Genomic DNA, 12,176 nt, shown 5'->3' with positions numbered 1-12,176 from the left:
AGATTTCTCCGTTTGTTTGTTCATATAAGCTCAAATGGAAATCTTTTTCTATCAAGAAAACATGCCTGTTGTGTTAAATTTCAGTACAAAGATCGAGAAAAATCAAAAACTTAAACTGGGGTTTTCAACCTTTCTTCAATACTAATTCTTACAAAAATATTCATAAAATCATATGACCGTAACCCTTGCCCATTACAGTATGTTCTCGTGAAGCATAGTTCAAAATATAATTACGGGACGTATGAGAGGACCGATTCTATGAATTAGGTAATCGCATGGCCAATAACAGGCTGCCCGCACTCAGTCAATATTATTAACAATATAAATATTGACAATACTTTTTACCATTTCTTCAACTCTTCAGTACGCCTTACTGGCAATATCATTGGCAATATGCAGCAAATTGCAGGCAGCCTAACATTACATTACGACCCATATTAGTTCATGCTCGTGCAACCGCAAGGAATAACTAGTCTGATATATTATAGTTGCAGGTGCAGGCTGTCTGCTGCCTTTGAAAATGGCATAGAGCAAATTCTGTCGTAATGTTTAGAACGATAGATAAGTAATTTAATTTGATAGATATGAAGAAATAAACTGAAATCTGTTATCGGTCCCGATACTAAGCTAATACCTAATACGATTCGATTAACTAAGCCAAATAATAGTTCCGTTACGAAGTTTCATGCAAGTTTTTGATTGTTATGATTTCAGCTTGTTTACCACAGACGTTCTCGAAGTGCTTAAATACCTAACAAATACACAATACAGCCATATAATTTTGAATAAATTATAGTACTTTTTGAAAATAAACTACGAAGTACACCGTTAATTTTACTAGCGCCACCTGCTTAAAATCATCCAGATTACGTACTACCTGATCACAACGACGTTTAAGTAATAGCCAACAGATGTCGCTGTACATCTCGTGTGTAATCACACACGAGATGTACAGCGACATCATGTGCGTCGCGCTGAGGACATTCTGCCCTGCTGGAATGACTACCCTGGCGCGGCGTTCCTACGGCATCGCTTCTCGGCCTTTTGGCTAAGATCAAAGTGTAGTATCTGTTCTTTTCAGCTTAATATCTGAAAGTTCCCACAATGTGGGACCAGTATATTAATCTGATTTTTGTAAACCGACGGGATGTTCGGGGCTCGCTCCACTCCCGTCACGGGTCGGCCCGGCATTGCAGTGCCGCCGGGATCGGCCCACATAATTCTGAAACACATATACTAGCGAGAAGCATGCATTAACTACCACCTTGTTGCCGATAAGGATTTAGAGTTTATTGAATATTGAAGTGTAATCAATATAACTGCAAAAGATACCTATATTTAAAATTCAAATTCGGGACTCGTAAAACACCGAAGTTATGTAAGCCTCCGCGCTCCTTTTATATCATTCAAAGAAGGTACTCGTTTAGCTCAACAACCCTTTAAGAAAATGCTATTTTCGACTCTCTATAAAATGGTTAGTCATTAGAATTATTTAGATTTATTACTTCAACTGCTTTTGTTTCGGAAATTATGCAAACAATATTTATGGCAATAACAAAGTTAATGATGACGAATTGAACATGATAATAGACGAGGATACGTCTAAAACTACACCCACCTAGCTTGCATATGAAAATGGGTACCCTATGTACTATTTGGTATCAGTTGTGAGGGGATAGAAAATTTTTAATGTTATGTTTACAACACAATCAATTCTTAACAATAGTCAAAAAACGTCTCAACTCAATGATTATAAAACGATTTAAATATTTATTCCACTTTAAATTGAGCACCTAGAGCTACATAACAATTTTTCCATCACTTCTTTCGCCAACGTCCATACCATGTTGAATACACCGGTTCTCGTCCGATCACCGAAGTTAAGCAACATCGGGCGCGGTCAGTACTTGGATGGGTGACCGCCTGGGAACACCGCGTGATGTTGGCTGTTTTGCTTTTAATTTTAGTAAAATTGAATAAATCATTTTTGTTAATCAATTTAAATCCTGTGAATGGTAACATACAATATATGTTACCATACATAAGATTTAAATTGTAAGCAACTAAACAGTTAATATAGTCGTTTATTTTCGTCTTTACAAAAAGAAGTTTACAATATGGCGTTGGCAGTGTCATGTCGTTGTGTTGGGCCGATCGCTCGGGATTATATAAGATTTAAGAACCCCGTAGTAGGGACGCTGCCCCACACCGGTTTTCGGTCCCCATGCCCCCGCCCTCGCTCTAGCGGTCTATCCAAACTAGGCGCGCTTACAGATATCAAGAGACCGCTATTTTTAAGTTTCTTATCTTATTACTGCACTCGTAACTTCGTCGTAATAGTATCACTTGCCATCCCCGTTCACTTCCGAAACTAAATTTAATAAAACCACTTTTTACTATAGTATATAAATGTGTCCAGCACCGCTAGCATGGGCAGGAGACAATTATCTCCCCGGGGCAAGGATGAAAATTTATCTCCTTCCACAGGTTCATCAACTCTCAGAGCAGTGGCGCACAAGTGGAAATAATATCCAAATAATATATGTAATAATATCCCCTGTCAAAGGATATAATCGGGACAATATAATTTTTGTCTCCTACCCTAGCCCTGCCTGCGATTTGAATATTTATATTTAAGAATGAAATCGTTCCTATTTATATGACCACAACTGTATGTAATGATACTAGTTTACTCGTTTCTGAGAGATAACTCCTGCAGTCTACAGTTGCTCGCTGACCATTTAACTAAATTTAGTGCTTTTTTCAGGATAGCGGTACAATGGAGTCGTGAGGTGACGGCAGATCAGAACACAAGTATAACCACCCCTCCTCTAGTGTCGTACGCAACTATGGGAATATAACGGAGAGCAACGAGCAGCTTTCCCTGTGCTACTACTGCTACCTACTGCGGTCACCGAACCGGGCACACGCCCCGCGTGGTGATTAGTCCAGCAGTGGGCTTGTACAGGCTTTTAATGTAGTATACGCTTGATGAAGCTTTTTTTTTACTTAAACTGTAGCCCCTTTGTGTAAGTTTTAAATTGCTCATAAGTGAGACCCCGGGCGTTGCGCTAGCAATTTACAAAATACGATATTTTCCCGTCCACACAAAATGATGTTATAGTGGCCGCAGACCGATCTGTGTTTGTCCCAGGCAGTAAGAAACCTGGATATTTTATTCTATGACAAATTCCCCACCACTTTGCGCGCAATATGTTTTCAAAGGTCTTATATAAAAGTTTTAATATCTGTATAATAGCAAATCATATAAATCACAAATTTATATAATATTTGCTTTTGATAAACTCACAGGAGTTTGAAATATCATGCCTACATGTTTGTTAGTGTTTACATTACACAAGGTAAAAAATAATGTAAAAAAAAAAGATATGATATTGTCTAAAAGATTCGCAGCCGGTAGGATTCGAACCTACGCTCCCAGAGGGAATCTGATTTCGAGTCAGACGCCTTAACCACTCGGCCACGACTGCCGCGATTTAAAAGTTTGAAATAGTAAATAGGAATGAAAAGCCCTTTTTTATAACATGGTACTGCGTATTAAAAATGATGCGCACAATGGTAGATGCGCTGAATTTGAGTTGTACAGTATGTTTTATTGTCCACTGGGCTACAAGTGACATGGCGTGTATCAATGAGTGCTTGATTGCAGCAGGAAATTTATTATGGCAAAATAAGTATTATAAGCTTTAAAGTTTTTGTTTAATTTTTTTTGTATAACTTTCGCTCGGTAGGTACTTATTCCTAAGCAATTGTGGTTAATGTTATCGTATATGTATAACTAAGTTGTAGAAACTTCATTGGTTTATGTGATATAAAAATACGGCATTACTTTTATGTGTAATAAGTAATACTGTTTGTTTCCCTTGAAAAGCTAATAAATAAATAAAATTACTGCTGTTGAAAACACCTTATTATTCCTATGTAGGTACCTACTCAAAGACTACAGAGTACTTAGAACGTATCCATAAAAATAATTGCCAACAATATCTTAGTAAAAAAACAAAAAACAGCTGATGTGCATGTATGAAAAAGGATATACTTACGTGTTAAAGTTGATGTGATTCTAGCTGGATTCTTGGTAGAATCTGCTTGCCAAACTGTTAGCGGCGCGGTGGTACAAACAGGCAGACTTGAGGTGTCAAAAGTGTTTATACAGTAGTAGCTGTTGCCTCTGACTTCGTCTGCGTTTGTTTTTTGATGTGGCATTCAATTTAGTTGTAATTATTTATTATATTACTAGCTTTTGTCCGCATCTTCGTCTGCGTTTCATTTTGTTTTTTTATGTGGCATTAAATTTAGTTGTAGTTCTAAAAAAAATTAAAGTATTCAGTATCGCTATGCCTTAAATCGGGGGTTTGCTGCTGTCCGCTGTGGAGTTCTGTCCTCTATCTTCAACCACATTCATCAGATCGACACAAAGTTTGGGCAATATTAAACACATATTATAACCTTTATAGTACAAAAATAATTATTTAAATCGGTTATCATTTGTCGGAGATATGGTGTAAAATCATCGAACATTTTTATCCTCACTCCCAAAGGAACTGAGCTTAATTTCGGGATAAAAAGTACCCTATGTTACTTCTAATACTTCCAAGAATATGTGTACAAAGTTTCATGAGGATCGGTTAAGTAGTTTTTGCGTGAAAGCGTAACAAACAAACTTACATTGACATTTATAATATTAAGTAGGGATAGGGAAGTAGGGATGTGTCGGCCAGTCAGTGTTTGTTTTGTTTTTCTATATAAATAACAAATCACGCATAAAACATTCAAACACATTACACACAATTCACCTTTGCCTGTATTTGAAACATACACGCATATCATATACTATTTTTTTTAATCATCTTAGGATTATAATTTGTTGGCACATTGACAGTGTAGCCCTGGCGAAATCTGTGATTAAGAAGTATACTCTTTGACAATAGGACCTTACTCATTATGTTCAAGCTTATAATTTAAATGAATTACCGGCCGAGTGGCGCAGTGGGCAGCGACCCTGCTTTCTGAGTCCAAGGCCGTGGGTTCGATTCCCACAACTGGAGAGTGCAACACAAGCTACGCTTACTTTGGGTGTAGATGGCGATGTGTGTATTGTCGTAGTATATTGAATTTATTTATTTATTAATTACGGTCGAATATCCCCCATTGGCGACTACTTGTTAAATTAGATCTTTAAGCATTATTGTTCCTAAAAAAGCGAAATAGTAAAATATTTAAGCAAAAGAGAAATCTCAGGGGACACCCGGGTTTGAACCGGGGACCATTCGATCTGCAGTCGAATGCTCTACCACTGAGCTATATCCCCACTGATGCAAGCGCCAAAATTATGAACTATAAATATCTAGTTTGTATACTTATTTTTAACATAACAGTTTTTACGGTCTCTGTTTACTTTTGATTGATAATATGATAAAAATGGATAAACCGAAATAAAGAAATGGCCTCGAGGATAAAGAAGCCCACATCACGTGGTTTCCCATCGAGGTACTGACCTCGCCTCAAGTGGCTTAACACCGGTGATCGGACGATAACCGGTGTATTCAAAATGCTGAGGACGTTAGCATTATATAATTTGAAATATTGGTTATGTATGAATGACATAGAAAAGAAAATTTTATGTAAAAAACAAAAAAAAAAAAAGAAAAGTCAAATTCAAATTGAAAAATGTTTTATTTATGTAGACCTTATCACAAGCACTTATGATGCGTAACATTTAACATGTTAACTCTTATGTTAGTGATGTTAATAACTGCATTCGTTAACTTAACCCTACAGCTAGGAGGGTTCCAAACGCGCCCTGGTCTAAGAAGAGCCAACAACAAACTTAGCCAGGTTTTTTTTTGTTATCACCATCGCACAGTCGAGTTAATGTTTAGCAATAAAGTTAGAGCAATTCATACCCAAGCTTTTTTATCATACATGTAATCCTTGATATTACAATAGGATTTTTCTATAATATTACGTTTTGTATAAACTTTGAACTCATTGAGAGACATCTCAAGGATTTCATCTGGTAATTTGTTATAAAACGATATACTTATTACCCTTAAATGAATTACTAATTTTATGCAGCCTAGTAAACTGCACTACAAGTTTATTTTTACTTTTACGTTATTGTCACACATATTTTGTGTGAACTTTGTATCTGTTTTATCTCAACTATTGAATACTAGCGGACCCGCGCGACTTCGTCCGCGAATGAGTTAACGACAAAAAGTAGTCGTATGTCGCGGGGACTGTGTTATCGAACTTTTAAGAAACGATTCCGGTATACTTACCTTAACGTTTACCACATTTGCAACATTTCTCATTAACGATGGTAGCCATTGGTCATAGCATGATGTTATAAAGCCTTAATTGATACTACCAAATACCAATCCCAAAAAATCTAAGATTAGCGCGTTCCACCAAACAAACTCTGAAGCATGATAATGAATAATAACAAATGCAGAAAAAATAGCAATGCTATCCTAAAAATATAGCTAAATTTTGTGTATGAGTTTGTAACATTCAGTTACATTTGAAACTTACGATTCCGTAGGTCCAAAAACGACTTGCAGCGTGGTTGCCATAATACGTCATCCTGTCATTTTAGAGGAAATGAAAAAAGACTTTTAGCTGGATCTAAAAATGCCATAAGTTCTGCGATGTTTTCTGGTTTTTTACTTTCACTTACGTAAAAACTTTTTGCTAAAAGTACCTATATCTAAAATATAGCTATTACTTAGTTCGTATTTCATTGTAACAATATTAATTAAATACTAATATCCTTTGCACCCAGGCGGATGCATGTTGTATTAATTAATTTAGTTGCTTATTACTTAGATACATATTATGTAATTATATTCGAAGCGATCGCGTTAATAATACCTAATTGTTTTGCGTGGAAATATGGCAGCGGAAACTGCACATTATCGGTTCCGTATACTGGCCCCGAAATAAAAGGAATTTACCTTTGGCGTAGGTGCAAGTAAAATTTTTTGTATCAGTTTGGATTCTACAGTATTAGCCGCGGTACGTGGTATGCAATTCTGCACTCATTTTGGTTATTTCGGAAAATAAGTTAATATTTATTCCCATTATATTAAAATCTTTCCAATCTCATAAATATAGTCGTATTAGGAGATTCCTTTTCATAAATTATTGTCAGAGGTGTAGTGTGGCTACGGCAGATTGGATGAGCTATGTGCATTGTGTTTTAATTATTCAGAATTCTCATGATTTATTAATTGAAAATTAATTTAGGATTCGGCCGACCTGCGTTGATTCAAATTTGTGCAAATCATATTGGCATCTGTCTACGCTTGGCGCATTAGTTTAGTTAATATGTGGGCCGAACCCGGCGGCACTGCAATGCCGGGCCGACCCGTGACGGGAGTGGAGCGAGCCCCGAACATCCTGTCGGTTTACAAAAATCAGATTAATATACTGGTCCCACATTGTGGGAACTTTCAGATATTAAGCTGAAAAGAACAGATACTACACTTTGATCTTAGCCAAAAGGCCGAGAAGCGATGCCTGTAAGCAGGCTGTGCCGGGGTAGTCATTAACCGGGCAAGAATCTCCAAAGCGAGATACAAAACAGTACACCAAACGTACAGCGACATCTAGAAACAAATAATGAAAGTAATACTATGCACTTTCGAACACACACTTTCATAACTAATTCACTTTCAAACAATACATATAATAAGTGTTTAACGTAGTATATTTTTTCCAAATAAAGAATTTGAATCCTTGGATAATATGAATGCATATTTAAAATTTCAGATGATTTGGCAGCCTCTTAACCTCACAGAGGCATGTCCGCCCTACACGCCGATCTCAGCGTGTTCCGACTTCGGATTGGTGTACCTCAGCCTATTGGTGCAGTTGTATGGCGGTTCTTCTGATAAGAGGAAGCAGCAGGTTTGCGAGAGAGAAGGCAGAAAAAGTAAACGCCATTCAGAATACGACTTCATAGTAGTGGGCGCGGGAGCCGCGGGGTGCGTTATTGCTAATAGACTCACTGAGAACCCAAAGTGGAAGGTTAGTACCAAAGTGCCAGGAATACCATGTATATGTAATAATATATTGCAGTGCAAGCAATACGATGTAATAATATACTTATTTCAATATTTTTGAAATAAGTTAGGATAGCTTTAAATCGAAATTATAATTATGTACGCTTCCGAAAACGGAACGTCACCAAACAATGACACTGTGGACTAAGGTAAGGTGCGGCCAGGCCTGTTGAGGCGACAAAAACCTTTAAAATAGAATCTAAAACGCAAATCTAATACGGACTGCTGCAGTAGGTACATCTGCTAAGCTATTACATTAATAAGTTTAAACAAGCCTAGCTGTTTTTATTTCGATGAACCGTTGATTTAATATATTATTATTTGTAAGCTCACTGAGATAAACTGTCATTATTAATTAACTATTGTAATTTTTCGTTGTATGGGCTTTTTAAATGCAAAGTTATGTTCAGAAAAGAGTACCTCCAATCCTCAACTACAGCTACACCTAGAAGAGAGAATTAGAATAAAAGAATTCCTTTAAACCTCTTGCTAGGTGCTGTTATTGGAAGCTGGCCCCGAAGAGCCCGACGTGACGCTGGTGCCCGGCTTGTCCACCGCTCTGCTGGGCTCCAACATAGACTGGCAGTACTCCACGGAGCCCAACGGCAAGAGCTGCCTCGCCCACCCTGGAGGGAGATGCGCATGGCCGAGGTTTGTTTACTCCAACTCAGCGAAATACATGTTCGATGACCTCCCTGGCGCTTGGTTGGGTATCTACAATATCTTAATTTTCGAAGCCTAGGCTGTGGCTAGTTACCACCCTAACGAAAAAAACCTGCTGCTAAACGATTTAGCGATCCGATACCATGGCGCTTAGAAACCGATTGGGGTACTTATGTGTTTAATATAACTGCCATACTCGCTAACAGGTTAGCCCGCTATCATCTTAGACTGCTGCCAAGGGCTAACGCGAAGTGGAATAAAAAATAATAAGTGGCGCGCCTTGAACTCATCGCAATGTAATTCCGTTTTCTTAATTCAATTTGCGTGGCTATTTTCCACTTCAGTTGGGATTTTCCATTAGGAAATTCGGAAAATTCGGGATGGTTCTAACAACCCGGAGTTTGGAATTTTCCGGAGATTCATCCCCGTCTGATCTCTTTCCGGTAGTGTCGGAGCTGCCGTCCCATCGGGCTATAATAAACAATAATAAAAATACTTTGGTCTCTGACAATACACACATCGCAATCTAGTCCCAAAATAAGCGTAACATGTGTTGTGGGTACTCAGATAGCTGATGAATATAATACACATTACGCATAAATGCTTATTATATACAGATAAACACCCAGACACTGAAAATCAATCATGTTCATCATACAAACATTTTCCAGTTGTGAGAATCGAACCTACGGCCTTGGCTCAGAATGTATTTTGCGTACACACTTGTGCACTATTAACATTTTCCACGTAGTTGGAAATCTCTCCGGAGATTGACCACCGTGGTCAAAATTGGTCAAGGAAAACTGTTTCTAACCCCAAACTTGGAGTTAGCTATGTTTGGTAAAAGTCGGTTCAACATAGCCGCCGCCACAAAATGGCGAATTAACCCCCCTCAATGTGGGTATCTTAACATTTTTGAATGTCGGGCGACGATATGTTTGTTGCAGGGGTAAAACAATGGGCGGTTCGAGCTCCATCAACTCGCTGGCCTACATCCGGGGCAACCGCCTGGACTACGACGCTTGGGCCGCCCTGGGCAACGAGGGCTGGAGCTACAAAGAGGTAAGGTTTGGTCATTTTTTTCGTTAATTTCTAGTCATCCTCATTATCATATCAACCCACTAGCACGGGTCTCCTCTCATAATGAGAAGGGCTTAGGCCGTAGTACATCCGCAGGAGATTTTGACATTTTATATCGAAGTGCCACTTTGCAGAAAATGATTTTTCGTACCTGTTGTAGTACCTGCGTCGAACAGATGTTATGGATTCAGAACGTAATGACGTTGGATCCTTTATTATAAATAGGTTCAGGACACAATTAACCCAATAACTTATTATAATACTTTAAAAATAAAATACAAAAATAATTTATTCAAAAAACAATTAAGTACTATACAATTAAAAGCATAAATTTAAAGTGGAAAATTTTTCTGCCGCTGTACTGCACTATGAAATCGGACAGATTATGATTGTATAACATTAGTTATAAGTTATTTGTAGCAGCAGTTGCATAGAAATATTATATTATATAGAAACATTTCTCAAATAATAGCTTCCTTTTTGAGTTAGTGACAAAAGTTATGTCAGGCATGATTCTGTTCGTCTCTTTTCCGAATTGAATGGGCTCTAAAAAAACGTTTCTAAGATGAAATTGTTGTATAAACAGGTGCTGCCATTCTTCAGAAAATCCGAAAGAAACATGAATGTAGAAGCCCTCGACAGCAAATACCACGGCGCGAAGGGCGAACAGTACGTATCGAGGTACCCTTACATCGATGAACCCTCTCTAATGCTGACTGAAGCGTTCAACCAAGGAGGGCTCCCTCTAACAGACTACAACGCAGCTCATCAAGTAGGCACCATGCAGGCGCAAGCAGTATCTCTAGATGGTGAAAGAGTATCGACCAACATCGCCTTCATACAACCTATACGGAACAAAAGACCTAATCTCGATATCGAAACCAATTCAGAAGCAATAAAAATACTAATAGATGAAGACAACAATGCGTACGGTATCGTTTACGTAAAAGATGGTAAAAAGTATACTGCATACGCCAAAAAAGAGGTGATAATCAGTGCTGGATCTATAAACTCGCCAAAATTATTAATGTTATCCGGAATAGGACCGAAAAAGCATTTAGAAAACTTGGGCATACCGGTGGTGCAAGATCTAGCCGTCGGAGAGAATCTGCACGATCACGTTACCTTTAATGGTATCATACTCGCTTTGCCAAATAAAACTTCTACAGCGGTCAGTGAAGAAGAGATTTTGACGGCCGTTAAAGACTATGCCAAAATGAAATTCAAAAGGGGTCCGCTCTCGGGTAACGGGCCGGTGAATTCAGTTTCTTTCCTGAAAACCGATCCCGAACTAGACGCACCCGATATACAGTACCAAGTAGACCACGCTCCGAACTGGAGAGAATTCATACAAGATCCAATAACGGCAGAAAACGTTGCAATAATGCCCACCGCCTTCTATGACGCTGTGATTCCGAGAACTATGAATTTGGTGCCAAAAAGCAGAGGAGTCCTTTTATTGAACGAAACCGATCCCAATGGCCATCCGTTACTGTATCCTAATTACTTCGGCGACGAGAGAGACTTCATACCACTTTTGAAAGGAGTGCGATTCCTGTTATCTCTCGAGAAGACCGAAGCGTTCAGGTCCCGCGGAGCGTACTTCGTGCGACAGCCCATGCCGCACTGCAAGCATTACGAGTGGGGCACCGACGAATACTTGATTTGCTTGATGAAAGCGTACACTACGACCACCTACCACCCCGCGGGCACGTGCCGCATGGGCCCCGCGGGGGACGCGCGCGCGGTGCTCGACGGCCAGCTGCGCGTGCGCGGCGTGCGCGCGCTGCGAGTGATCGACGCCTCCGTGATGCCCGTGGTGGTGCGCGGGAACACCAACGCGCCTTCCATCATGATAGGGGAGAGGGGGGTGGACTTCGTTATTAGGTACTGGAGGAATCGCACCAAAAACTACTGTTGAACTACTTGCTAGTTATAAAAGTAGATATAAAAAGCATTGCGAAAAAAAAAAATGTTATTAGTTAGACTACGTCACATAACATTACTTAATCGCAAGCGGAGTACTTCATTGTTCATTATTATTTTCTCTATTACTTATCACATGGGACCAGGGACATCCATGCTTTTAAGTGAATCCTTGTTATATAAATTCTTATTTTTAAATCGAGATATAATACATTACCCATTTTTTTCTAAAGTTTTATTATGTAAACGATCTCTTCACACGTTCTGTTGCAAAATATGTTCCAAAAAAAATTAAAAAGTAAATGCAGATGCTTGTCGCGTCATTCACCGTTGTCGCATCGTAGCTTTCGATTGGATGCACCAATTTTGATTTTGTTTTTTTTTTGTTAGAAAGGTGAATATCTTTGGTTGTGTCTG

General features: G+C 38.7%; 1 protein-coding gene and 5 non-coding genes across 6 annotated transcripts; 3 read left to right on the top strand and 3 right to left on the bottom strand.

Moving 5' to 3' along the window:
- Positions 1-1,028: 1,028 nt before the first annotated feature.
- On the top strand, positions 1,029-1,221 carry LOC120627510. Its single transcript, XR_005658927.1, has one exon. It is a non-coding gene; the product is annotated as a U2 spliceosomal RNA (small nuclear RNA).
- Positions 1,222-1,829: 608 nt separating this feature from the next.
- LOC120627425 lies at positions 1,830-1,948 on the top strand. Its single transcript, XR_005658908.1, has one exon. It is a non-coding gene; the product is annotated as a 5S ribosomal RNA (ribosomal RNA).
- Positions 1,949-3,409: 1,461 nt separating this feature from the next.
- On the bottom strand, positions 3,410-3,491 carry Trnas-cga. The gene has a single exon. It is a non-coding gene; the product is annotated as a tRNA-Ser (tRNA).
- A 1,769-nt stretch (positions 3,492-5,260) lies between these two features.
- On the bottom strand, positions 5,261-5,332 carry Trnac-gca. The gene has a single exon. It is a non-coding gene; the product is annotated as a tRNA-Cys (tRNA).
- Positions 5,333-7,350: 2,018 nt separating this feature from the next.
- Positions 7,351-7,543, bottom strand: LOC120627517. The gene has a single exon (XR_005658928.1). It is a non-coding gene; the product is annotated as a U2 spliceosomal RNA (small nuclear RNA).
- Positions 7,544-7,773: 230 nt separating this feature from the next.
- LOC120626063 (glucose dehydrogenase [FAD, quinone]-like) lies at positions 7,774-11,754 on the top strand. Its single transcript, XM_039893351.1, has 4 exons — positions 7,774-8,055; positions 8,584-8,741; positions 9,701-9,815; positions 10,420-11,754. Exons 1-4 carry the CDS (start codon positions 7,774-7,776, stop codon positions 11,752-11,754), a joined length of 1,890 nt encoding a protein of 629 aa, XP_039749285.1.
- Positions 11,755-12,176: the final 422 nt, after the last annotated feature.

The sequence above is a fragment of the Pararge aegeria genome, chromosome 1 (assembly GCF_905163445.1).
Source record: "Pararge aegeria chromosome 1, ilParAegt1.1, whole genome shotgun sequence".
Lineage (NCBI taxonomy): Eukaryota > Metazoa > Arthropoda > Insecta > Lepidoptera > Nymphalidae > Pararge > Pararge aegeria.
This window is presented reverse-complemented; position numbering and strand designations above follow the sequence as displayed.

Coding starts and splice junctions, on each gene's coding strand:
- LOC120626063 (XM_039893351.1), top strand. CDS start 7,774: ATGAATGCATATTTAAAATTTCAGATGATTTGGCAGCCTCTTAACCTC. Junction 8,056..8,583: donor CTGAGAACCCAAAGTGGAAG/GTTAGTACCAAA, acceptor ACCTCTTGCTAG/GTGCTGTTATTGGAAGCTGG. Junction 8,742..9,700: donor GGGAGATGCGCATGGCCGAG/GTTTGTTTACTC, acceptor TGTTTGTTGCAG/GGGTAAAACAATGGGCGGTT.